The sequence below is a fragment of the Pyrus communis genome, chromosome 5 (genome assembly GCF_041283825.1).
Source record: "Pyrus communis isolate YQ-2024b chromosome 5, ASM4128382v1, whole genome shotgun sequence".
Classification (NCBI taxonomy): Eukaryota; Viridiplantae; Streptophyta; class Magnoliopsida; order Rosales; family Rosaceae; genus Pyrus; species Pyrus communis.
The window spans coordinates 9180600-9208012 of NC_142569.1; the positions used below are offsets into that span (position 1 = coordinate 9180600).

The 27413-nt window shown below is 37.4% G+C and overlaps 2 protein-coding genes and 2 pseudogenes across 13 annotated transcripts; 3 read left to right on the forward strand and 1 right to left on the reverse strand.

Annotated features, from left to right (window-relative positions):
* Positions 1–1648: 1648 nt before the first annotated feature.
* Positions 1649–8764, forward strand: LOC137726032 (protein PAT1 homolog). Of its 2 annotated transcripts, none has more exons than XM_068464889.2 (5): positions 1649–2285; positions 2966–3099; positions 3336–3386; positions 5037–5100; positions 5651–8764. In XM_068464889.2, exons 1-5 carry the CDS (start codon positions 2198–2200, stop codon positions 7777–7779), a joined length of 2466 nt encoding a protein of 821 aa, XP_068320990.2. In that variant the 5' UTR covers positions 1649–2197; the 3' UTR covers positions 7780–8764. The 2 variants fall into 2 exon arrangements, with proteins under 2 accessions (XP_068320990.2, XP_088550297.1); XM_088694171.1 differs by having other exon boundaries at positions 1779–2285; positions 3336–4154.
* A 3498-nt stretch (positions 8765–12262) lies between these two features.
* LOC137726539 (glycosyltransferase 6 pseudogene) lies at positions 12263–14017 on the forward strand (annotated as a pseudogene). Its single transcript, XR_015962509.1, has one exon. The product of XR_015962509.1 is annotated as a glycosyltransferase 6 pseudogene (transcript).
* On the forward strand, positions 13893–18189 carry LOC137726063 (galactomannan galactosyltransferase 1 pseudogene; annotated as a pseudogene). The gene is made up of 3 exons (XR_015962129.1): positions 13893–13908; positions 16380–16440; positions 16651–18189. The product of XR_015962129.1 is annotated as a galactomannan galactosyltransferase 1 pseudogene (transcript).
* On the reverse strand, positions 15654–26559 carry LOC137726062 (BTB/POZ domain-containing protein). 9 transcript variants are annotated; one of them, XR_015962511.1, is made up of 14 exons: positions 26215–26495; positions 25701–25827; positions 24837–25341; positions 24603–24733; positions 24066–24499; positions 22781–23920; positions 21637–21789; positions 20347–20774; positions 20167–20211; positions 19746–19849; positions 19564–19655; positions 18745–18835; positions 16416–18188; positions 15654–15948 (listed from the first exon to the last, which is right to left on the reverse strand). XR_015962511.1 is itself a non-coding variant. In XM_088694173.1 (9 exons), the coding sequence occupies exons 1-8, from the start codon at positions 26325–26327 to the stop codon at positions 20333–20335; spliced, it is 3045 nt and encodes a 1014-aa protein (XP_088550299.1). In that variant the 5' UTR covers positions 26328–26517; the 3' UTR covers positions 16268–16804; positions 20321–20332. The 9 variants fall into 9 exon arrangements, 1 of the variants encoding a protein (XP_088550299.1); XR_015962510.1 differs by having other exon boundaries at positions 19746–19903; XR_015962512.1 differs by lacking the exon at positions 20167–20211.
* Positions 26560–27413: the final 854 nt, after the last annotated feature.

Genomic DNA, 27413 nt, shown 5'->3' on the forward strand with positions numbered 1-27413 from the left:
TGTGGATAACACTACCCTTCATATTGCATCCTAAAGTGTGTAAATTATATCAATTTATGTCTTTGATCTAATTTATTGTATGAAAAATCATTAAATTGATGATATGGTGGACTTTGCGACCCTTATATGAGAGAGATTTTTCGTGTCTTTGGAATACAGGGTGGTACGCTACTTTAGACCTTTATATGAGAGAGATTTTCAATCGTGTGAAGTTTTTTTTCAAGTGTTCATCTAGTTGTATAATTATATATGATGTACGGCTCCGTGTTCCAAGCACACTGAAAAGTTTGTCCTTGTATGGGCTAACTTGTAAGCCCACATTAAGAAAGAAACTCTTCAACGTAATAGATAATTATACTTCAGAGACAAAATGTGTAAATTGATACAATTTCAAAAACTCAGTGTGCAATGTGGAAAAATTGAAACCTCATAACCTATTTTAAAAATAACCTTAATTTTAAAGAAAAACTAACGAAAAGTTCAAAAATACTTTAGTTTTAATGAAAAATGACAAATAAAGGTGTAGTAAGTAGTACCAGGAAAAGGTAAAAATGTGATTTTTCGTTAAAAGTGAACAGTATCGGAAGTGTTTCGTTAAAACTCCCTAAATTTAAAAAGCGTAAAATATAGTTAATCCTAATTTTTTTTTCTAATCTTTTTTTGCAAGACACATTTGATTATATGAAATAGATCAACATGTATGGGATTTATCATATACAACATTGTCATTTTGATTTTGCGTTTTCTTTTCATTTTTACAGAGAAGAAATAGAATTGTATCAAACTAAAGTGTCAACTTCATATGCCACACTACGGTCTAATGATATTTTTCTTTATTTGTTAATAAAAGGTCTTATGTTCGATTCTCGCCAAAAACGAATTTGAACCATATTATTGATAGCCCATTGTAAGGCTTAGCCCACCCCATTTTTCTTAGTGTAAATAATATGAAAAAAAAATGTCAACTTCATATAAAATGTCTACATCAACTTGGTATAAAAATATTTGAAGAGTTTTCTAAAGAAACATTTTAGAGATAGCTTTTAAGTCAACATGATTAAAAGAAGTCTTGGTTTTTTTTCCCTCATGAAGCTATGGATTTGATTGAGAAGGGGAGTTGTGCCTAAAGTTAATTAATAACAATCAATCTTGCACTTGAAGTCTCAAATTCAATTTTCTTTTCAATATTGGTTTTAGATGAAAATTTTCTTTACCCACTTCTAACAAATACGGCAATGAGAAAACATTAATGGTACAAAAAGCTTTTAGAAATAAATTTGTATGCAAGATTACAATAGAGCATTAAACGTTCATTCGAGACAATTTATATTTGATTTTTACAACCCAAAATCACAATATTACCTTTTATGTATCCATCATACCAATTAAAATAAATAATTATTATTACGCTGCAAAAGTTCACATAAAAAATTGAGAATAACTTCATTAACACGTTATAACTGTCTTTATTCCATCTTTATTTTCTATTCCAAATCAATTATTATCTTTATTTTATCTATTTTAATATTCACTCCCATACCTAAACATGACTTTAATTCGAGTGTGGGTCTCCTTTCAATGGTGAGTGTTTCATCTCACATCACCCCTACTTTAGTCCATATAAATCAAGAAAAGCATTTCCACTACCAACTTCTACAACCTCCTTTTATTTCTCAATTTTATTGTATTTTCTAAAACTTTTTCAAATAAAAAATATATAAAAATATTTTCACCTCACCGTCCTCTCTTTATTTTATCTAATCCGTCGATCCAATCCCAGTTTTGATAAGCCAAAAAATTCCTATCAAAATATTACAAAAAAAGGCTCAAACTTTATCCCCTGCCTGCCTATCTTAGGGTTCTTTTTCGTATTACAAATCCAACCCAAAGACAGCAGCTTTGCCGAAACCATGGTGGATTCTTGTACCCCAACCACCGTACAGATCTTTTCTCCAGTTTTTCAATCGTCAGCTTAGCAGAAAAACCTCACACATATTTCAGCTTACAAGGGTTTTTGCTCCTCTGTTTTTAGATTCAAATTTTGCTTCGGAGATTCAGTTCCTGATTAATTTTTAGGGTTTTAGTTTACTGGGTTCTGTTCAGTTTTTGCGTTCTTTGATTACATTTGAATATCTCTCTCTCTATATATATATATATACGTATATATACTGGATATATAGGAGAAAGAGTGTAGAAAATGGAGGGGTCTGAAAGTAGGGGTAGTATTCAAGAGGCTGCCTCTTCTATCCCTCAAGATCTCAACCAATTGCAGCTTAATTCCTCAGGTTTGTTTCTCTGAGCTTTCTGGGATTCTTCTGTTATTGGTTTTTCACGATTTGCTTTGTTGTTTTGATTATTTAGTATTGTTTTTGGATCTGGGTTCTGTTTGACTGCTGAGAAAACAGACTGTAAAAGTGGGAAATTTAAACTGTGAATTGTTAATGGAGAATTTGATACTGTTTACTGGAAACCAGATGGAACAGTTTTGGATTGCTGTGTTGTTCACTTTGGTGTTTGGGCTATGTTCCGTTCGTGTTGTTTGAATGTAGTTATTAACTACTTTGTGGTTCAGCTTAGGATTTGAATAATTGTTGGACAAAGGTTTAATATAATCTCGTGCTCGCCTATACTTTTTAACAGCCAATATAAATATGGTTTTGGTGTGTCTTTCAGATAAATAAAATGTTCTGCAGTCAATCGGAGGTCTCCATACTTCATAATATTTACTCTTTTAAAAAAGAAACACTAACTTGGTTAATTATGTAATTAGGTGTATACAAGTTTCAATTCTCTATGTCAATGTATGCGACTCAGTAATACAAAATTTTCAATAGTTATTTGGCTTCTTGAATAAGTAGTTGCATGGTGCTTTATTGGAAAGTGTTCTTTTTTTCTGCTTCATTACGTAATTATTTGGAGCATCATTTAATTCTTCGTTTGACTTTGACTTCTTCATTTTATGCAGGAGAGGTATTCGATGCATCGCAGTACGCATTTTTTGGTAAAGATTCTGTTGAGGAAGTTGAATTGGGAGGTTTAGATGAAGAGGAGGCTCCAGTTGGGTTTGATGATGAGGAGTTTCTATATAATAGACAAGAGGTTAAACCTTTTGTTCTCTGATTTTTATGATAATCCCTAAGTATACATGTGCAACCTGTTTGGTGCATGACCGAACTCTCTGTCCCTTGTTCCTCCTCATATATATATATATATATATATATATATATATATATATATGTCCCTCTTTTGTTTCTAAGTTTTGACTGTTGTAGGTGTTAAATGGCAGAAGGAAAAATTGCAATGGGTTGAACTAACTGTTTTTTTCTTATTGGCAGGTTGACATATCTCTATCTGATATTGATGACTTATCATTAACCTTTGAAAAGGTTAGTTTACTGCGAACTTAATGATGCAGGTAGTAAAGATGCATTATTTTGTATAAAACTCTCAATCAACATGAAGCGGATTAAACTAGTTCTGATGTTTAGTTGTTAGTGTTTTCATTCTGTTTAATTTTCTGTTTCACAATGGGCGAGGGCATTTTGAAACAGAAAATTCTGACAATTCAGTTGGGAACCAAAATGTGGGAAAACTGTGTTCAACATCTTTTAAGCCCTGTTTTTATTTCAGTGAGTGTTCTTTATTTTTAAAAACATTAAGATAAGTCAGTTGTTTGTTTGGTAAAAGAGGGATTAGAATTATTGGTTGTTAATTTATGTGCATCTTAAGATGGAACGTGAAGAGTGGTTGTTATTTATTTATTAGTTACTTTTTTGGGGGGAGGGACGGGTTAAAGGTGGGTTGGGTGAGTAGTTTGGATGGTTCCAATAAGACCGCTCTTATTGAGGGTGGTCAGAGTATAGCAATGGTGATAAAAAGATGAATCATAGGTGATGGGAACCGCTCTCATTGAGGGTGGTCTGAGTATAGCCCTACTGATATAAAAAAAAAAAGATGAATCTTAGGTGATGGAACTGCAAGTGGCATACCAACTTAGCGAGAGGGAAGAAAGCAAAAGTCTTATGGGGCTAGCAGTTCATTGGGTTTTATGGTTGGGCAGGATTGGTTTTGAAGATCATAAGGTGGCTGCTAGGGAGAATTTGGAGAGACGGTGTTAGATTTTGGGTTCTCTAAGCACACCATCGCAGCTGAATGTAAGGACCCTTTTGATGGGATATTTTCTTTTTTAATCTGTGCATGCTCATTTTTTCTTCTACATAATAAAGGTGTGTTGCTTCTCAGAAAATATGGCATGCCTCCATCTTGCATTTGTTCTCAAACATTCAATTCTTGCAATTGAATGCCCTGCCCTTTTAAGATGTTTTATTTAATCATGTTGAGACACGAAGAAATCATTAATTTCATAATTTAATGTTACAATTTTGTACCATATGCCTTCATATTACTTTAGTGAACTGTGTGCTAGTAATTTGGATTAATTGTTTCATGACGAGAAGTAGTGGAGTCTGTTTATCTGGAGTTTACCATGAATTTATGATCAACAACAGTGTAGCAATATGAATGGAATGCACCTCCTGTAGTGGACCTTGGATATTTCTTTTGTAGTGCAGCATTTCTCTTCGTCCAAACCTGTTTCTCTATCAATAAGTTTATTCTTTTTGAGTTGCATGCTTAGGGCAAAATTCATTGCACTGTGAATTAGGGCGTGCTGGTTGTGGATAATTATGTTTCCTGAATATGTGTTGTTTCTGTTGTGCTTATGGTTAGGCTTTAAATTTTGCTTGGTAGGAGGCATGGATGCATGGTATTTTACTTTTGAACCAGCAAATGAAATTAACACAGGCTACTTACATACCTGGTTATAGGAACTAACATTTTTTAGGTCAAATTTTTGTGTGAAGTTATAAGTTCTGTAGAGAATTAGAAATCTGGCTGCTAATATTAGTCTAAGCTTTCTAATTCTGTGCTAACTTACAACGTACCGTTTGATGTTTGAGCCGTAAAGTTTCCATTGTTATTACTATATCTTTAGGTATTTCTGGGTTTTGTGTTCTAAGTCACTGTTTTGGTTGCAGTTAAACAAGGATGTTAGTGGAACTAGGAGTGCTGGAGTAATTGGTGATAGAGGATCCAGAGAAAGTGAGTGCAAATATCGGTTATCTTTTTTTTGCTGAGTTGCTGTAAGCCTGCTTCAAGCCTGGTTCTGTGTAGACTGAATATCTTTTCAGTTGATTGCAAAGCCTTCATTTGTTTTTATGATAACACATTTGTTTTTATGATAACACAGCAACATTATTATTATTTAATCGTTTCTGCTAACACAACCACAATTATTCTTATTTCATGGTTTCTGCTGAAACCTTGTAAAGTATAGCCATAGGTAGGATATTGAAAAAGTTCCTTTTAGGTTGGATCTGTGTGATATTATGATGCGAAACCTAGAAATGAAATATTTACTTCGACCGTTTGGTTCTGACGTGCACATCATTCTATGTGTTGGAAACTTTTTTCTTCATTTGTGTTTAAGCTTTGATGAAAAGTGCTAGAGGCGTGCTGTGTTTGGAATCAGTTGCAGTCCAATAATTATGACTAGTTGATTTGGGTTCACTGTTGTGTCCTTGAGGACTTATTGAATATATTTGATATGTTGATGTCCATTGAAGCTTCTAATTATAACATTTTCTTCCAGGTTCATCTGCTGCTGAGTGGGCGCAGGAGCATTTTCCTAACTGGATTGATGAAGAGATACTTGAAGCTGAAAGCACTCAGGATGGGAAACGATGGTCTTCACACCCGTATTCTTCAGCTCATCCAGCAGAGTCGATGCCTTTGTATAGAACTTCTTCATATCCTGAACCCCAGCAACAGCAGCTGCAGCAGCAGCACCATCAACATTTTACCAGTGAACCAATTCTGGTGCCGAAATCAGCTTTCACTTCTTATCCGCCTCCAGGTGGCAGACCTCAGCAGGCTTCGCCAAACCGCCAAGCAAGCCACCTGAACCCATATCTTTCTGGTGGGCCCCAGGGGGGATTATCTTCTCCAAACCAATCTCCTTACTCTAGCTCTCAACTTCAACTGAATGGATTACCTCATGTATCGCATTTTGGTGGAAATTTGCCTCAGCTTAACCCTGGTCTCTCTAATAGCCGACCCCAAAAGCAATGGGCCAATCAAAGTGGTGTTTATGGAGATCATCCGGGTCTTATGAACAATTTGTTCCAACAACAGCTAGCTCATCAGAATGGTTTAGTGCCTCCACAATTGATGCATCAGCAACAGTCACAACCACAGGATCCTAGACTGCATCATCCAGTTCAGCCATCATTTAATAATTTGTCGGTAATGCAGTCTCAACTGTTTAACCCCCATCTTTCTGCATCCCCGCCCTTGGTGAGCAAGTTTGAAGCAATGCTCGGTATGGGTGATCTTGGAGATCAAAGGCCAAAATCAGCTCAGAAAGTTAGACTGAATATGCGTTTTTCTCAACATGGATTTGATACAGGTAGCCACAGGAGGGAAGGTGGGTGGCCACAATTTAGGTCCAAGTATATGACAGCTGATGAAATTGAAAATATACTCCGAATGCAGCTAGCTGCAACTCACAGCAATGACCCATATGTCGATGATTACTACCACCAGTTTTGTCTTTCAAGAAAATCTGCTGGGGCCAAGTTGAAACACCATTTCTGCCCAACTCAATTAAGGGATCTTCCTCCTCGAGCACGAGCTAATACTGAACCACATGCTTTTCTCCAGGTTGATGCTCTTGGGAGAGTCCCCTTCTCCTCAATACGCAGGCCTCGCCCTCTTCTTGAAGTTGAGCCTCCAAATTCATCTAGCCCTGGCAACACTGAACAAAAGGTTTTTGAGAAGCCGCTAGAACAGGAGCCAATGCTTGCTGCTAGGGTTGCAATTGAGGATGGGCTTTGTCTTCTCCTGGATGTGGATGATATTGATCGTTTTCTACAATTCAATCAACTCCAAGATGGTGGAACCCAAGTGAGGCATCGGCGGCAGGCCTTGCTTGAAGGACTTGCAGGATCTCTTCAATTAGTTGACCCACTTGGCAACAATGGCCCCACAGTTGGGCTTCATAAGGATGATCTTGTATTTCTAAGGTTAGTCTCACTTCCCAAGGGCCGGAAGCTCCTGGCAAAGTACCTGCAGCTTTTATTTCCCGGTGGTGAGCTCATGCGAATAGTCTGTATGGCCATCTTTCGTCATTTAAGGTTCTTGTTTGGTAGCTACCCTTCTGATCCAGTGGCTGCAGAAACTACGAATATTCTTGCAAGGGTTGTTTCATCATGTGCTCGAGGTATGGACCTTGGTGCACTTAGTGCCTGTCTTGCAGCAGTGGTTTGTTCCTCAGAGCAACCCCCGCTTCGCCCCCTTGGAAGCCCTGCAGGAGATGGGGCCTCTCTTATCCTCAATTCAGTTCTTGAGAGGGCAACTGAACTCTTAACTGATCCTCATGCTGTAAGCAACTGCAATATGACCAATCGGCAACTTTGGCAGGCCTCCTTTGATGAGTTCTTTGGCCTTCTGACCAAGTACTGTGTAAATAAATATGATACTGTAATGCAGTCACTGCTAATGCAGGCCCCTCTGAATGTGGCTATTATTGGCTCAGATGCAGCCAGAGCAATTGGTCGTGAAATGCCAGTTGAACTGTTGCGTGCGAGCCTTCCTCACACTGATGAGCATCAGAGGCAGCTGTTGTTGGACTTCACGCAGCGGTCTATGCCCATAGGATCATCTAGCAGTGGTGATGGGGGAAATGGTTCTCACATGAATTCAGAGTCTGTGCTGAGTTGATGCTAAACCATGTGGAGAACCGAGAAACAGAATTTCAAGAAAGAAAAGGAATGAGAAGACATTCTATTGGATTGCGAAATTATCGGGTTCTTTTCTACTTGTGCTTTTACTTGTGAGCAAATGCAACAAAGTGGGTGTTTAAGAGCATATATATGGTTCGGGTAAGTTTAGAAGTTCAGCGTCGTATGTTGTATTTTACTTATTTTCATGCTCATCTTGAAAAACTTGTAAGCAAGCCTCTCTTTGTAATCCCTTCAAATCCCGAGGGACGGTTTTCGTATTTTGTCTTTTTTTTAATGTTTAGGAGGGGGAATTGGTGGAGTAGATATATTTCCTCAACTTAGGAGCTTATTTTGATGCTCTGTTGTGGAATTTTTAAAATAGAGATGTAGGGGGGCTTTTATTATGATGCTCTGTTGTGGTATCTTTAAAACGACATGTAGGAGGGGGAGAGGGGTTTATGTACAGTTTTCGGTTCTGTTGATCTCCCACATTCTTGCAAGGAAAGGGGTGTGACCCGGTGCACCCAACTTTTGCTGATGCGGGGTTAGGGAAGGCAGATGATGCAGTGACAGCCACTCCAGAAAGATTGCTTTCGCGACTTGAACCAGCAATTCTTAGTTTATTTTCGGGCCAGTCTTCCATTATGAAGGTTCGCATTCGTTTACTAATAATGGTATTCAAGAATGTTGGATGAAGTATTTGTTTTGGTTGTGTTCGATTCTTCTACAGTAATGGCTTCAGGGGCCGATGCAGATAAAGGTTCTCGTCTTCGTCTTCTAAACGTAGTATGTTTATTCTGTGGGTTGAGTTTTGAACTTGAAAAACAGTATGTTCCTTTTGGTTGGTGCTCTGTAGAGGCGCCCTGTAAACTCATTGTTTCAGTTGACTATTAAGTTCTTGCATCTTATTAGACTGGGCGGCCGGGTAATATGTCGTCGTCTTGTACTCTTTTCGTGCGATATATCTCCTGTTACACCTAGAATCACCCCTAATTTGGAGTTGCTAGTTTACTGTTGGTTGGATGTTACGTTTCCGTCAAATACCTTTTATCTGAAAAAAGAGGAAAAGTCTTTTCTTACCAGAAAATGCCATGATCATCAGTGATTTTGAAATGGCATCGAATGTCATAATCCTTGTGAATCTAATCACTGCCTTTGACGGTGTAAACTAAATTTAGGTTCATATTTTTGGGTCAATAGTGAGCGAGTGTTGAAACTTGAAACTCTTCGAGTTAGTTTCGTTTTTTAGTGTTGCAGATAGAGGGAGAATATGTTGGAAAAAGAAGTGTTTTGACGACTAAAAATTGGAAACTAGAAACAATTTTAATTTGTTTTCACTTTTATGTTTTGTTTTTGTATAATCAACTTCATTTCAGCCGCCTCCCAACTACTGTTTTCGTCTTCGTTCTCCATTTTTATTTTCTTCCATGTACTTTTCCTCGTAACACAAAAGATGTAAATTCAAAACTAAAAACTAAAAGCAAAATAGTTATCAAACATGTCCTAGTGTTTCTTCACGGAGAATCCTGGCTCGTCTTGTTTCATTATGATTGATCCTCTCGAGAGTTCAACGTCGATGAAGTATCTGGAGAACGACATGCATATTGGCTTGATATCAATGTAGCATAAACAAAAATAAGGAGGCCACGAAGACGAACGTTAGCTGTTGAGATGCTGCTAGGGTTCCATATGGAAGATGCTTTCACTTTCAGTCTCTGCGGTTTTGGAGGAACTTGAGAGAGTTGTAGGTGTGATGTCGTATTCACACTGCACATATATTACCACGGCTAAAAACAGGAGGGTTTAGATGTCGTTTTCAGAAGATGGCACAACTTATTGAAAAATAGTCACTAATTCACTCAAGAGGTAGTTCCAAATCGATGCACCAAAATTGGGAACCATTTTTCAAGTTTTCCACAATTGGTGTGCTCGTGTCGACCAAATGCTCGACGCCAAAAAGACCTTTTTATATTTCTAACAAGACTTTAAGGCAATAAGAAGACTTTGTAGCAAACAATTTACTTGGATTTAAGTGTTAGTCATATCTTGCACTCTTCAAATTTTGAATTTTGGAGGTCTCGTATGTTTTAAAACGTGAAAAAAAAAACTATAATGTTTGAAATTGTTACTCTATTGGTCTAACTTGTTTGACTATCAAGTGAACTGCTATTTTTTAACATAACGCATGATGGTTAATCACCATTGCCCATAGGACGCCAAATTGATGTTGAAAGGATCATTTTCATCTCTTCCTATATCAAAAGGTTTAGGAATTTCGTTGAAGAAATTATTATCAGTTGTTTTTTGTAGACTTGGCATCCTACGTTAGTAAAAATGGGTTCATTGAGTTCTAGGTCAAAAAACAACGATTGACCAGATGATTAGGCTGAAAGAGGGGTCAATAGTGCAATAATTCTTAACTTCGTAAGTATTTCATGAAATTTTAAAAAGATATATATCAAATCGTCACAGGCTTCAAATCATAAGATAATCTTTAAGTTTATCTAGCGTTTCCTAAAAAGAAAAAGATAATTCAACCACCATTTCCCAATAAATGTGCCTAAATATGAAAGCAGTCCACAACTCACAACTCGCAACGTCCTATTCCTTGTAAGGAACTTTCACGTTGAACTTAAGAATAACTAGTTCTCCATATTTGCTTTCCTAAAACTAAAAGGCCCGATGACTAGATATTATGCTAAAAGCAAACCAATTGTTGAATAACTTGTACATTCTGCAAAGTATACAATCCCAAGCCACCTTTCTTTTTTCCTTTTTCTTTCTTTTGGAATTTTGAAGCACGCAAATTCGTTCAAACCACAACCCTAAGAATCTGCCACGAAGCTTGAAAAGTAAAATAGAAGAAGGGAAAAAGAAAACAGAAAATTGGAGTTATGAATCTTGAACTTCGGTTTAATTTTAGCTTTGGTTCTTGAATAAAAAAATCCGTGAATAATGATTTATGAACTCATCACACTGTTAAGCAACAGTGCTTTTGAGTAGCACCGCTAGAACTTCTGCCCAAAATAAAAGGTTTTAACAAACAAATAAGATATATAATTAGTTCTAACAAGTTTCTGAAAGAACTATTACTCTACATTGTGACAAGTTCATGTACTAATACTACGATGTTTTATTTCTGAAATCAAAAACTCTAATTTCAATTTTCTCATCAGAAAAAGGAAAGAGACACAATTGCATTTATAAGCACCATGTGCAAGTTCGTAAGAAATGCAAAGAAAACAATAAATTTGCAAACGTGACATGCTAAATATATGTCTGAATTAAGTGTCGATTAACGTACTTGTTTCTTATTGGTGACACATTATTTGATTTGCAAATTTGGTGTAAAAATTTGATCTTCCAAATATTACCCTACGTGAAATATGTTAAATAATAGAATGGGCCATGCGTCCAAGAAAAATTAATTCGAGCAAGAATAGTCCATGCTGAGATCCTCAATATAAATTGGGAATCTCAATTCCATATTTTATGTCTAAAAAAATCAGGAATTGGATCCTCTCTTGAGCAAAGACTTGAAATCCTCCTGACTCAATAACACGGGACCGTTGGATTTTGATCCAACGGCTACAAACACAGAATTCCTCTAAAAATTATAATAATTATAGCCGTTGGATCAAAATCTAACGATCCGTGTTAGTGAATCAGGAGGATCTTTGCTCATGAGGGGATCCAATTCCAAAAAATCAATCAAATTCTGCAGTTCTTTGGGCTCTGTAATTTTTGCCCACAAACAAGTTAATGCGGCCACCTTTAGAACAGATAAAGGGGCATCAAGTTGTCTCGGTGGTCAATTAAAGCAAAGCCGACACTCAAGCGCAAAAAGAGATTGAGCAATTAAGCCAACAAAGTATGTAATTCCATTAATTAATTAATGGATTAGAATACTCCACCCAAGTTTATTCAACTTTAGACTAAAGATTATTAACTCACGAAAGCCAGTAACTGAATTCTTTCCACGTGTTAAGATCGATCTAAAATGAAACTTTATTGTATGGTACTATAACACCGGAACGTGATATGCATTAATAGTCGCCCTAATTGACTCTTTACGTAATTTGACACATGAAAAAGTAATTCATTCAAAAGATATTTTACCGGTTCAATTTGTTCATATTCTTGAACGAAAAATTATGGTACGACTCTAGAACACAACAAAGTAATTTAAGTTTTAACTAAAACACATTACATTATGATGAACGATAAATTAATATTTGATACAGTAATAATAACCAATCCACGTGTTATAATACATGCATGTTAGAAAAATGCTAAGAAAACTTTCTCATAAGTGAAACTCTCCCCAAACTCTGTGATATCTTATGTTTTTAGCACAATATTTTATAATGTTAGCACGAGAATTAACGATAACCTCTTAGGTCAGAAAATCCATGAAGACTTGATAAGTCTCCTTAGAAATTCATATACATGCTATGCCATGTGAGTCTCTATCTTCTAGTGGAAGAGAATAGTTTCTCAATGTGAAGTACTTTAGCACCCAATAAAGACTTTGGTATTAATGCTTCTTCCTACTTACACTCTGCTCTAAGAACAAAACAGATTTAGGCAAGCTGCCACTTCCCAGTTCCCACTACTTTCACTACTCTTTCTCTTAAAAAATGGGTTCCTCAGAATTCTCTCTCTTCCAACCATCACCAAAACGCTCCGTTCTCCACAAAGCCCCTTCCCTAATAGCAGATGGCTTTCTCTTCGTCGGAGGTGCATCGTTGGCTCTCTCTGTTGTCTGGGCTCTCCTCACCTTCATAAACCCCACCACCATAAGCTTCGACAACATCATCACATGGAACGCGGGGCCCTGCGGACCCGACTTGCGCTCCGACCCGCCGGAGCCCACGTTCTACGACGACGAAAATCTCAGCTACGCGTTTGGGGAGCCAGTGAAGGATTGGGACTCCAAGCGCAGAGAGTGGCTGAAGCTCCACCCTTCATTCGCTGCCGGAGCTGCCGTGGACAACAGAGTTCTTCTTGTGACTGGGTCACAGCCCACAGTGTGCAAAAACCCAGTTGGGGACCACTTGCAGCTGAGGCTCTTCAAGAACAAAGTTGATTACTGTAGGATTCATGGGCTCGACATATTTTACAACAATGTTTTACTGGATCCCAAGGGTACTGGGTTCTGGGCCAAATATCCGCTTCTGAGGGCGGCTATGTTGGCCCATCCCGAGTCTGAGTGGATCTGGTGGGTCGACTCAGACGCGGTTCTCACCGACATGGAGTTCAAGCTTCCGTTGGAGAAGTACAAAGACCACAACTTGGTCGTGCATGGGTGGTGGAACATGCTGTATGAGCAGAAGAGCTGGACGAGCCTCAACTCTGGGGTTTTGTTGATAAGAAACTGTCAGTGGTCACTGAACTTGCTCGATAAGTGGGCCAGCATGGGCCCACAGGGTCCCGATCCCAAAAACTGGGGGAAGATCCAAAAGTCCTTGATCAAGGACAAAGCGTATCCAGGCTCTGACGATCAGTCGGCTCTGATTTATCTCTTGATAAAGGAGAAGTCGAAATGGGCGGATAAGATTTACTTAGAGAGCGAGTACAACTTGCATGGGTACTGGCTGGGGATAGTGGACGGGCTTGATGGGATAAGCAAAGGGTACATGGAGATTGACAGGGAGGTGGATTTGCTGAGGAGGAGGCATGCAGAGAAGGTCAGCTTGTTTTATGGTCAAATGAGAGAAAAGTACATGAGAGAGAAAGGGATTTGGAGAGAGAATAAGAGGAGGCCATTTGTGACGCATTTCACAGGGTGTGAGCCCTGCAGTGGAGAGCACAATGGAATGTACACTTGGGAGGCTTGTTGGAATGGGATGCAAAAAGCTTTGAATTTTGCAGATAATCAAGTGCTTCGAAGATTTGGGTTTGTTCATCCAGACCTACTCAATTCTTCTTGGGTTTCTCCTTTGCCATTTGATTTCCCAGATGCTTGAGTCTATTGGTTTTCCTTTGTTTAATTAGTGTGTAATTCTGCAGTTTGTGCCTTTTGCTTTTAATAGAATGTGTAAATATGTAACAAGAGAGCCTCTCTGTGGAGGACTTGAGTACGCCGGCACCGCGCTTTTGGTCTAGGGCATGGCCGGCGGTGTAGGTAAGTCTCTCTCCTCTTGAGTCTGATTGCGCTTCGATGCTCTTATGGATTATGTTGGAAAGTTGGATTTTAAGCAACGTTTTAGATTAAAAAGACACATTTCTTGAAATTTAAGCATGTGTTTAGTCTTCATTCCCACCTATATAATTTACAGTAAGTCTTTGATGCTCTTTGTATTAACCTAATATTTCTCTTCTTTCTTTTCTCTTAAAAGACTGAATTTGTGAGTAAAGAATTTTATAGTGTAAATTATGATGAGAATTGTGCCTTCTTGAATTGGTGCTGCAAAACGATTTCCATGATTACACCAAATTAACGATAATGCTAGGGAAACTAAATTTGTAAATCAAATTATGCGTCATCAAGAGGAAATAAGTACGGTAATCAATACTAAAGTAATAATTCAATCATTAACTACCATGTCATTTGGTTTTTAAATTTGCAAATTTAATTTAAAAATTTAGTCTCTTTAGTATTACCCCCAAATTAATAGTCTAATTTGCTCCAAAATGCTTAAAGTATAACTTGCAAGAAAAATGATATAAAACGCAAACTTCTTTCCTTGTATTTCTCTCATATCAAATAAATCCCACACAAACAACATTCTCATTGAAGAAATTCTTGAGTGCGATCGTCTGTCCGTGCATACAAAACACCCCATATCTCTTGTTTTGGTCCACCTCTTGTGTTTGATAATAATTTGTTATGAACGTCCAAATTGAAGAATATTTCAGATATTTATAATTAAAGGGAAGTGTTATTGGCACTCCAAAAATCTCATTTTACACTTCTCACAAGTGTATTTTTCTTTCCAAATATAGAAAGTTTGGAGTGTAGAATGAGATTTTTGGATTGCCAACAACAATTCCTTAATTAAAAGATAAAAATTAGAAATATAAAGTTGGAAATAGAAAAGTGCACTTTTCCCATCTTCCAAATTTTGATGACTATATCTTTTTTCTTCATTTAGCGTACTTGATCATACTACCCATGAAACATGATATTTTGAAGGGCCTTAATTAGTGGAGCTTGACACGCTCGCGTGGCTCGCATGCATGCTAAGAGTCAAAAGACTACAAAGTTGACGGACCCTATAAATTTCGTTGTCATGCCAGGTCTCCAAACTGGAACAGTCGCCCACCACCAATTCCGTCGCTAAAGCAGCCCTAATTGGTGAGGAAAATGATACTAAACTCCAACTTCATGTCAAACCCGTGACACATTACCCATTGAAATGCATGCCATGCATAGCCGCTAGGGTTCAACAAGCGAAAGCAACTCATCATATTGCCACCTTCACAAAGGCCCCCAAAGGCATCGAAACCCCAAAGTGTTTTCCATTAGGGCCTAAGGCAGTTCACACTCGAGTTAGACGATAATACAGTATCTCAGAGTAAAGACGATTTATGATTTAGGGGTTGAATAGAATAATCCGGGCATTGTATGTTCCATGATAGTTTTTATTTTTTCTGCCTTTTCCCGAAGGCTGATAATTATTCATAGTTGTTAACTTGACATCAAAGAAGAGTTCAACTCGGTGCTTTATTTATGTCCTAGTTTGCATCCTCTCTCAAACCTTAAAAGGCGAAAAGTCCTACACTCTGGGGTCCTAAATTGACAACTACTCCTTAACTACATTTTCCACTCCACTCATGTATTAACCCAACCCTGACACACCAGTTATGCAGTTCAACAATGTTGCAATGAAACTTCAATGCATTGTTAAATACTAACCAAATCCACCCTTTCTTGTTAATGAACTATAACTTTTATTGCACAAATTAGGGCACAAAATGTGGTAATAAAAGCACAAACCCTACCATAGCAGGGTCTTCCCAACGCAATGAACGCAAATTGTATAAGACAATGTGCAGATTGAATACACATAAACTCAAAGCCAACCATACTTGCTGGAGTCGGAGAGGATCAACACGTTCTTTAACCTTCTTACCTCAAAGACATAGCCCAACCTATGAATTAGGTGTGCACCAGAAAACTTAAAAAGTTGGGTGGCGGATGTACGTTTAGTCAATCTGGTACCTGATATACAGAAGAAATTTTTCAGTGTGCCAAAAATACACCACTACACCAAGTGTCATAAATCATAATACAGTTGGTTGGAATATTTTTTTTCTTCAAGTTTCCAACCAATTTTATAATTTTGGTGTTCCAGACTGTGTTTCTGACATACTAAGAAATCTCTCGGTATGTGCTTATGTTAAATGGGTACTAATGTATACTTTTTAGTTGTACCTGTTTAATTGGTTATATTGAAGTCACCTAAATTGAGCTTTCTCATCACATAATGCTTGTACCTAGTAATTTGGATTTACCTCTACTTTGGGTAAATCGAGCAAGATTGTCATTCGAAATTCGATTCCTCGGCGTTCAAGAAATGATGCTACTAAAGTAGTTTTCGGGTACAAAAACAGTCTGCTATGTAAGTACTTAAAATTTTAAGCTTTGCACAGATAAGCAAACACTAAGGCACAGAGACACCCTTGTACCTTTCTTGGAGATGGGTTCACCAAAGTAAGCTCCACCTAGACGCTTAGTTCTCCACGGTTTTATTGCTTGCGGGTTCCTATTTGCCGCAGGAGCGGCATTGGCTCTGTCCTTGGGTTAGGCTCTCCTCCCGGACACAAACTTCGACAAAACCATCACCTGGAGCAAACTTGCCCACGGCCTTGATTCAGGATATGACCCAGCTGAGCCTACATTCTATGATGATTCAAACTTCAGCTACTTGATTGGGCAACCTGTGGAAGACTGGGATGAGAAGCGCAAGAAGTGGCTGCTGCATCACCGTCCTTTCTCCGCTAGTGTAAGTGATCGGGTTCTTCTTGTGATGGGGTCTCAGAGCACAGCATGCAGTAACCCAGTTGGTGATCATTTGCTGCTTCGGTTTTTCAAGAACAAAGTAGACTATTGCAGACTCCACGGCTATGAAATCTTCTACAACAATCTGGCATTCCATCCAAAAGTGACTGGCGCCTGGGCCAAATTACCAACTCTCCGTGCTGCCATGCTGGCTCATCCTGAGGCGGAGTGGATGTGGTGGGTGGACTCCAATGCGATTGTCACAGACATGGACTTCAATCTCCCACTAGAGAGATACAAAAATCACAACCTAGTTGTGCATGGGTGGTGGCATGAGATATATGACAAGCACAACTGGATGAGTATCAACATCGGAGTGTTCCTGATACGCAACTGCCAGTGGTCCATGAACCTCATAGAGGCATGGATCACCATGGGGCCACAGACCCCAGACTTCGAAAGATGGGTGCAGATGCAAAATTCATTGATCAAAGGCAAGCAAATTTCAAATTCAGATGATCAATCGGGTCTGATTTATCTTCTAATAACACAGCAAGAAAGATGGGCAAACAAGACTTACGTGGAAGATGATTACCACCAACACGGATACTGGTTGTTAATAGTGGATGGTCTTGACACCATTACCAAACGATACATGGAGATCGAAAGAGAGGTGGACATGTTAAGGAGGAGACATGCGGAGAAAGTGAGCCAGTTCTATGGAACTATGAGAGACCAACATGTGAAGGATAAGGGATACTGGGAAGATGATCTCAGAAGGCCTTTTACCACTCACTTCACTGGGTGTCAACCATGCAACGGGCAACACAGCTCTGCCTACACTTGGGAAGCTTGTTGGAATGGGATGCAGAGGGCTTTAAATTTTGCAGATAATCAAGCTCTTGGAAGATTTGGCTTTGTGCATCCAGACCTGCTCAACTCCTCATTTGTGTCTCCCCTGCCATTTGATTTCCTGGCTGCTGACTGATTGTTTGCCCATTCTGCAATTTGTACTCTTGCCATATTTTCAAGTTAGTACGGCATCAGGCCAGGTTCAGTCCTACTTCTTCCTCTTTCCTATATTTTCTTCCTTCGCTCCTGTCATGATGGTGAAGACTTCCCTTCCCAAAGTTTTTCCATTCCATTAGGATCAATCTGTACGCCATCTGTTTGCCATTCCCCACCCTGACTATGAAGCACAGATATGGGAGATTTGGGAGCACAGGGGATACGCGAGCGTCAAAAATCAAAGAACTTTATCAAACTGGATCTAATGCTTTAAATGAAAGCATAAGGAGCGACCCCAAACCAAGCAGGCTCCTCGCTTAGTGACGGTCATGGGAGAAATGTCTACCATACGCAGCTATACCCTTGCTTTGCAAAGAGGCTGTTTCCACAACAAACCCCTGACCTTTTGGTGACAAAGGAGTTGACTTTCCATTGCGCCAAGGCTTGCCCTCCTTTAAAAGCATAAAACAATTAAAATCAATGTTACAAAAGAATTATCAAAGCTCTTTCGCTATATCAACTGATGAAAACTGAGTGATTAACCTATTCATTTTCTCACACACAAAATTTGAGTTTGTCATCTTAATAGTAGAGTAACTCTGAGACCTGAGTCAACATTAATGTGAGGATTACCATTGATTTCAAAGTAACTTGGCCTGGAATTTATGAAGACCCTCGTTTTTCAATCATGAAGACAGTGAAACCGGGATTAAAAATCAGAATATTTATGTGGGATAATAACTAGAGATATGGATAAATTGTCAACATTGTTTACCAGTTTTAATAGTTTTGTGTTTAAAATAAATAGCTTGTTCTAGTTTTTTTTTAAACTAAGTAATTGAATACGTATTTTAATGCGTTTCTCTATATTATGTCCAAGAAAATAGATGACAAAATGACCAAGACAATTTTCATTTCAAAACCTCCAAAATCTACAATTCAATAAAAATCACCTAATGAAACAGTTCTAAAACAGTGTTATAGAGATTGTAGATTGTGAGCTTCAACCTGCCAAGAAATGATAGTCATGTATCTGATTCCGGAGAGCTGCAATCCTACTCAAGCTACGCTAATTTCACTTCAAGAGCAATGATGACACCTGCAGGAAAGAGAGCTCTAATGACAATGTATCACATGCACACTGTGCATACAATATTGCTGAAAAACTGGACAGTTACAAAGCAGAATTTTATCAAACCAAATCTGATTTTATAATGAGGCAAAAGATTGTAAAACTAACACCAGATAGTTGACAATGGGTGTAATGACAAGTAAAATCAATGCTATAAGAGAATTAGAAATCTCAACAACAATCTTCGTCATATCATTAACTGATGAAAACTAAATGTCTTAACCTTTTCAATTTCAACTACAAAATTGAGTTTGTCATTCAAAGTAGTGGGACTCTGTGTCAGCACTAGAGTGAGGATCACCATTGACATCGAATGAATTAATTAAACCTCATTTTTGAAGAGCGTTGAGCAGGAAGGAAAAATCAGAACGTTTATGTGGGATAACTAAAAATACGGACAAATTGTCAAGAATATGTACCAATTTTAACAGTGTTTACTACTTAAAATAATTACCTTGTTCTAGTAGATATTCAAGTGAACTAATTGAAATTTGAATCTGTGTTTTAATGGATTTGTCTATGTTATATTATCAAAACAAGATTGAGGGTTTTCAGTTGTAATAACTCACAGATTACTTGAAATAAATTGACCAAGATAGTTTGCGTTTTTTCAAAACCTCTAAAATCTACATCTCTACAAATACCCTCCAAAAATCAAAACTACAACGGAAGTGTTACTAAGATTGAGCTTCAACCTGCCAAAAAATGATGGTCAGGAATCTGGATTCCTGAGAGCTGCAATTTGACTCGAGCTAAGCTAATTTCCCTTCAAGAGCAATGATAATGCCTGCATGAAAGGAAGGTGGAAGATCATTATTGTTTCTCATAACTGTTCTCCAGTAATTATCTGTTTTGCATGAGAGAGAAAATACTGAACTTGGAAGAGCGACAGGAAAATAATCACGGCTGAATGGTGAAGTTCCTACTATGGAGATCCATCCTCTACAGCCACGCTTCTTCCCTAGTGCAAAGGAACAACCTCTGTGTTGTAGACGGTAGACTGTTAATTTTAGGCATTTTGTCAACTCTGCTAGCCTGCTCGAGATATATGCATTAGTAACAGAGAAATGTGGAGGAGTGAACATGCTAGGTGACATGCTGACATTATGAAACACAAAGCAATACATTTGAAGGATTCAAAATACAGTTTTACTTTGATCCTAATTTGGCCGAGACAAAAGAAAGAAATATCTACAACTGTTCTCTGACTATCCCCATCCCCCTCCCCACCACTCCTCCCCACATATGAACATACAAAACAAAGAAAAATAAAACTGTACAACTCAAGCAGCCAATACCTTACGTCAAAAAGAGATGGTGCCCGTACTCTAAATCTACAAAATCTTTTTTGAAAAGAGAGCATCAGAAAATTGGCAGAATTAGCATTTGGTTGCAAAACAAACTCTCCAAAAGTAGTCTAGTTCACATTTTCATATATTTTCAATCATCTACGTAGAAATAAAATCAACATTGATTACCACCCTGTTGAGAGAGATGAACAGAGGCTACACGAATCATCTCAACCAGCATTTCATCAAGTGCGTCAAGTTCACCAGAATCACACAGTTGGCGAAATAAGGGGGCTGCATAAGTTGCTGCAACTTCGGCCAACTTCCACAGAGAAAAATTGGCAGCAATTTGAAGTATCTTAATAGACAACTCTTTGGCAGAACTGAGAGTTGATATGATCACATCGAAGCATGCTGTTTGAATATCTTCCATGAGCCAGAACTCAGAAAGCCAACAGAGCTCTACATATGGCTGCAGCTCATGTAACTTTTCTTCGGTGTCCATATTATCCCATAAACATCCAGAGGGTGGCTTTGGCAGCATACCACAATAGAAGCAGTTGACTAGTTTAACCATTGCTTCCCAACTAATAGAGCTCTTTATGGTTTGTGAATGGCTGCAAGTGTAAAAAAAACATTTAAGGGAGAGTATCATTCTGATATATTGCAACAAGTATGCAAAAGAAAAACCAATAAAAAGAAAAGGATATGTTATACTTACGATAGAAGTGATTGAATAAACTAGCATCCAAAACGCCAAAATTTGCAAAGTAAATCAATGATAATTGCAGTTCAGATGTGAAACTAATTTATAAAGAATCCAAAACCAAGGCATCACCTTTGCACCATCCCACCCAAACCGTGACAGAATGTACAAAGTAAAAACAAGCACCGCCACTGAAGTTGTTGCACTTAAATACCCAGATATGCAAACGCAAAAGGCCAATGTCTCCCATAATAAGAGTAAACAGTAGCCACAGAATCTGGTTAACATCATACTTCTCATCTTCAAACTATTTGCTTTAACAAAGATAACAAATCATTTTTTATTATTTCCTATTGACTACCTTTCCTTCCTTGAGAAAAAGGTAACAGGATAAGCCTGACAATCTATAAACAGTTTCAATGAAAAGATGGTTAACATTTAATAGGATGCTATCTAACAACATTTAAAATTGTTTGAAACAATGGAAGTTCATTATGGATGTGTATACCAATATGAACAATTTGACATGCGACACCAATTATAATACCACCGCATTTTTATTACAAGAGCATCACATCCCAAAAAAGATGACAATAACTGCTGGAAATCACTTTTACCATAAGCCAATTTGAGGAACCACTTTTCAAAACCTCTTCATGCAAGTTAACAATATAAATTTTGCAGTACATTAAATAAACTATACAGTTTATTGCTTTCAATAAGAGGATGTCTGTATATCTATGTTGTATATATAGAAAGAGAATTGCAAGCACCTCTCTTGCATTCCTGACTGTAACAAGGCCCGCAAATAATCACAACTTGATGACAATATAACTTTGTGAATGTGCATATGTGGCACCAAGCGAGAGCAAATACCACATGTCCAGCCCAAAAGCTCAGTTGTCTTAGCTTCTAAGATGACATCTCTGAAACCGAAACCAAAACCAAACAAATATTACTAACATGAATTGGTAAATTTGGAAAACCAACTAGTAGCATGAAGTTGGAATGCAAAATATGTGAACTACTAAAAACTTGTTTATAATCCAGTCAATCATAATATACATGAAAATCCTCAACCCAATAAGAGAACCTTTAGACGGGACTTGGAAAAATAATGCCGATGTTGGGTAATCTAAAACCATTCAAAATACTCTACAGATCGTTTACTAATTCCTTGTATATAGGTATATATACACACATGTACATTTTCTTTCTGTTTTTCAGAGTAAGGATGAGACTACCATTGTTTAATCAGCATTACCTTAAAGGTCCTTGCTACTTACTCCTGGTTCTAGGTGGAACTCTTTTCTACTTATGTAAATTCTCTCTTTTATATAAAATTCTTTCGTTTCTTCTCAAAAAAAAAAAAAAAAAAAAAGAGTAAGGATGAGAGACGACTGAGTTAAGGAGGAAAAGAGTGAGAGCAGATAAAAATCATTGCAACTAAATACCATTTCAAACTGTTTCAAGTTGATTAGAAAACCAGTATCTATATTCTCCCCCCTTACTCACTGACATCTCTCATCTCCTTCTCCCCTCTCCCAACACAAAAACCAACTTTACCATACAGGCCTTTAGCTTCTTAGAATGTGTTTTGACAGTCTGTAGTGATATTTCAATCAATATATATGCATACACAATAGAGCAACTGAAATGTTTAACTGGCTTGACTGCACAGTTTCCCCTGTATTGTCAAACCAATACAGCCTTATATTTAGATAACAACATCAAGATATACTGAGATTCCTATATGAACCACAGTAAATGCACTCTTTCTAACGGAGACACAAATGTGAAACAAACTACATATACAAAGGGGTTAAAATTGTTATGTGAATGTGATGCAGCAAAACACAGATATTAAAGTAGGAAAGTGATGCAGCCAAAAATAGATATTAAAGTAGGAAACCATACGAGAAATGACACCCAGACGGACGAAGAGCCGCACTAAGATCAAGGCTGGGGTGAGCAGAGCCCCACTTGGGACGTTTCCTATAAAGCATCCGTAACAAAGACTCTAGATTACAACGTTTGGCAAGAGTCCTCAACTTCTTTACAAGTTCTTGTCCTGCTTGTAGATATCCCAAGTAGATATATTCCAACAACACAACCAACGCTTGGTGATCAACATGAGCAGATAACCTTATGTCTTTACAGAACTTTTTACAAATTTCCATAGAGCATGTCACCGAAGATTCCTCACATGTTACCTCGCTGGGAAGCAGCAGTTCAGAAGGCAACAATGATGGACATTGAGTTGCAAGCACAACACCATGGACCCTCAAACACTCTCCATTTGCAAGAATGAGTTGTATATCAGCATAATCCTTCTCAGTAAGTGCCTTGCCAATTTTTTTCCCAAGTTTATTTGGAAAACCATAATATCCAAAATAACTAAGAACATATACAGCATAACATTGCACTCCAGGAGTACAACTGTTGTTACAGATATCCTGAAGTTCACTAACAAGTTGACCTTCTATATTTCTCATCTCACCAGAAGTTTTGTCTAGGTTATTTCCTAAGCATCCCCAATGCTGTATCCACTCAGCCAGCCCCCACAAACTGTAAAACAAAAGAATGTCATTGCCTTCCCAGTCTTCTGCAGAAACCCAACAGCAAATCCTCTCATGGAATGGATTATGCAGATGAGGAGCAAAGCTTGATCTTTCTAAATGGAAATTATTAGTTAAGCACCACCTGATAAAAGCCAATAATGTTTTTACACATTTTTTACCCCAGACTTGGTACTGTGGCAAAGCTGAATAGCATGCTAATCCCATTAAATAAACAATAATTTGGAGTTTATCTGGAACTCCAAAATAATTCCCAGATGACAAATTATTTAGGAAACGCAGTAAGGTTTTCAAATACTCCCCTCCATCTAGTCCTAGTATTTCGGACAATATGAATCTGGTCTTGGACGCAATGTATTTGCAGGGTGAATAAATCATCATTGAAACTGCCCTTGTAGCCGATTCACGTCTGAAGGCACCAGCAATATCATTTTCATATATTTTATGCCACTTTTGAATTGCATCAACAAAGGTCAAACTGTCAGAGAATACAAAGAATGCAAAATCAGAAAATTAACAACCATATATAAGACAGTAACTAAAATGGTACCTGCAGGATCACAAATTCTTTTTAATTAAAAGTCTGGAAAATGAGTAGGGTTTTTTTTCAGGATGAGACTTACCATGCACATGTGATGAGGATGTTAATATAGATTTCCCTTTCAGGGTTGAAATCCTCCCCACAATGTATTGCAAGCCATCCGAGAATATCCCAGATATAACTCCTCAGAACAAGAAGATAATTGGCATTGAGACCCTCCTTGGCAATAACCATTTGCTCATCCAATGACATGGAACATTTGTATGGTTGGTTGTGAAAATTTTCAAGGAGAAGATCAAGAAGGATTTTGTCAATCCCTTGTTTCCACATATAAATGTGATGCTCCCCTTCCCAACGAGTTATCAGAGCCAAACGACATGCCTCCTCTAGCAAAGACATCTGGTCATTGCTGACCTTTCTAGAATGTGAGTTCCACTCACTCATTCCAGAAATTATGACTTTGATGATAGGTTTGCAACCTAAGCTCATCATTTGTACGCATATTTCTTCATTTATCTGAAACAAAAACCGTTGAAAGACAATAGAGTTAAAACATTGTTATGACCCTTTAACTATTGCAACAGGATATTTTATAAGGAGACCAAGATAGAACTAACACCACTAGGCACTGGGCTAACTTGAATCCTTCAATGCGAACTGAGTGTGGATGAAAGTTGTCCATGCATTGCAACATCTGTCCGAGGACCTCTCCACTTTCCAATACTTTTTTGGCCCCAATACCACATAAAGCTGAAAAAAGTAACAGAAGCTTAATCCAAACAGTCTATAGAATATAAGCTAATAAATAAAATTTAAACATAAAAATTACTTTTCATGATTAAAAGTTTAATACCTAAAGAAGAATACAACTTCAAAACTGCAACTTTTTCATCAATATCTAGCTTTAACATTTCATTTAAGCCATTCATCAGTTTAGTATCACTCCAAACAGAAAACCTGGATGACGGCCACCACCATAGTATTGTACTCAAAAGTAGAGCCATCTGTTGGAAATATTTCAATGTCTTTGTACATCCAGGAAAAAACCGTAAGTTACTGACAACTTGAGATACACTTTCTGTTTTCCTAAGAATTTCCCAAACTTCTTTCTCACTCTTGGTACTGAGGTTTGAAAGAATAAGATTCAATGCTGTGGCAGATAAAATAGCAACTTCTGTTTGGTGCGAAGATAACAAAGATGACAAAGGATTAACAAGCTCTAACACATAAAGCTGCAGTACTGATTTGGGGAAAATACTGACTAATTTTACTGTCACATCCGCTGCCATCCTCAACATGGATCCATTGTCAGATTGAAGCATCCAAACCAATGCGCCAACAATGTCAGCAACTGAAGCCTGAAAATCGATGGAAACAATGATGAGAATATGTATAAGTGCAATCAGATACAGCTCAAAACTGATACAAATTATGATGTGGCTCTATAGAATTTAAGAAACATAATGTATCCTCCAAAAACTTGGTAAGGAAACAGAATTTTCAAGAGATAGCACACCAGTCACCACCAATACAGTACCTTCCACTCAACTTGTTTTCTCCAAAATTTTCTTACCAGGGCTTCGATATTCCATCTCTAATAATGTGATACGAATAAAATTGATGATCAAACTAAATACAACAGCCAGCATGAACTGAACAAATAAAAGACTAAATCGTTTGCTCCTTGGAGATTTTAAAAAGATGGATATTATTATACCTTCACAAGTGGATGGTGCCGCGTATCCCCAGAAACAGAATCGAGAAATGAAGCTATTGACTGGAGCACATGTCTTTGTATCTCCATATCGACACACTGCCATTTTTTCACCTTGTCGTGATTAATTCTGCAAGACACAAGCCAGGTCAGGAAGAACATTCTACTGTTTAGTCAATTAGCTATAACAATCAACACATTAACATTGTAATTCCCCGATCAACACGATTTTACGCTTTGGACTCAAATGCCTCACATCCAATTTAAAACAAAATATTAAATTTCTGGGCTCTCCTAGTTTATGAGCTCTTATCTTGTGCATGCTTCCCTTCCCTAGTTGTAAGTTGGAAGTTGGAAGTGGGTTTTTTAAGGGGAAAATTCTACCAATGATTCCTAACACTTGCAATCAAAATCTAAAATCCAAAAACCAAAATCTTTATTCCAGCCAAATCAAGAAATGGTTGAACTTCCATAGAAAACCCTAGAGAGAGAAAAATTTGAAGGATAGGAGACCGACCTGGTGCCGAGGTTGAGAGCATGATTGAGACGCTGATGGAGGGTGCAGGTGTGACCGGTGAGGCCCTTATTACTATTGTCTGCGGTTCCCTGCTTTGAAATTGAAGGTCTCATCTTTCCTTCCTCTCTGAGTGCTGGCTTTTCGTCTACGTCAAAATTCAGATAAAGCTAGCTTTGGTTTGATGATGCCCAATTGGAATTTGGATCCTCAAATGTTTCTGGAATTGCCGCTACCGCCATGGCCAGAAACCTTCCCCATTTTTTTTTTTATTTTTTAGCAATATTCTTTCCTCAATTAAAATCTAAAAATTCATTACCACTGATCTCTTCATTTTAATCCAACCATAGAAATTGTTCTTCAATTTTAACCCAATTAAATTAATGGTCTCTTAACTTTAAACTAATTGTAACAATGATCATTTCAATATAATTCATTTTAATGAAATTTACGAAAATGACCATATATACACGTTTTGATGAGTTAAGTGATCCCAATTGTAGCAATAGCCCTTCTAACATAACTTATTTTGACAAAATTCTAACAAAGTTGACAAAAATGATCATAGATACAAATTTTGATGAATTGAGAAATAAATAAAAATGAATTTTTAATAAATGAATCATTGCTTTAATTTAATTAAAATTAAAAGATCATTACTATAATTTACTATTTTTTCACAGGTGTCAAAATTAAGCGAGATGGGCCTTGCGCCAGTACTCCTCTAGTCGGCCCAAACTTCTGGCTCCTTTTCGTTTTTCTTTTTATTTCATTTTTTATATTATATTTTAAATGAAATGCATTTTGGTCCATTTCCATTTTGTTTCAGTTGTTTTAATTTTGTCAAATTGGTTATTGTTTTAATGATATATGACATAGGTTTAACCATGTTAGCCAGAAATTGTGTGCAATGTTGCACATTAAATTTGCATCGTCTCCTTTCTAGTTATCCTTTAAATGCCAACGTTGCAAAAAATTAATCAAATTTAAAATCTTTTAATCATCTGAAGATGATCCAATAAATGGACAAATGATGATGCATATTATATTCATTTAAACACCATAATTTTGACAATATTAATAAAACGATTCCATGAATATGTTACTTAGTATTCACATCGTCGATTTGAACAATTTGAATTATGAAACTTACATGCTAGATAACGTAAGTATTATATGTACATTCACTCGTTAGAAGAATG

What these genes read in the sequence shown, in the direction of transcription:
- LOC137726032 (XM_068464889.2), top strand. Translation starts at nt 2,198, where the DNA reads ATGGAGGGGTCTGAAAGTAGGGGTAGTATTCAAGAGGCTGCCTCTTCT. An exon ending in TTCTATATAATAGACAAGAG is followed by an intron (nt 3,100 to 3,335) that starts GTTAAACCTTTT and finishes TCTTATTGGCAG; the next exon opens with GTTGACATATCTCTATCTGA. An exon ending in TATCATTAACCTTTGAAAAG is followed by an intron (nt 3,387 to 5,036) that starts GTTAGTTTACTG and finishes TTTTGGTTGCAG; the next exon opens with TTAAACAAGGATGTTAGTGG.
- LOC137726062 (XM_088694173.1), bottom strand. Translation starts at nt 26,327, where the DNA reads ATGAGACCTTCAATTTCAAAGCAGGGAACCGCAGACAATAGTAATAAG. An exon ending in GCTCTCAACCTCGGCACCAG is followed by an intron (nt 25,828 to 26,214) that starts GTCGGTCTCCTA and finishes TGTGTCTTGCAG; the next exon opens with AATTAATCACGACAAGGTGA. An exon ending in AGTTAGCCCAGTGCCTAGTG is followed by an intron (nt 24,500 to 24,602) that starts GTGTTAGTTCTA and finishes TTTTTGTTTCAG; the next exon opens with ATAAATGAAGAAATATGCGT.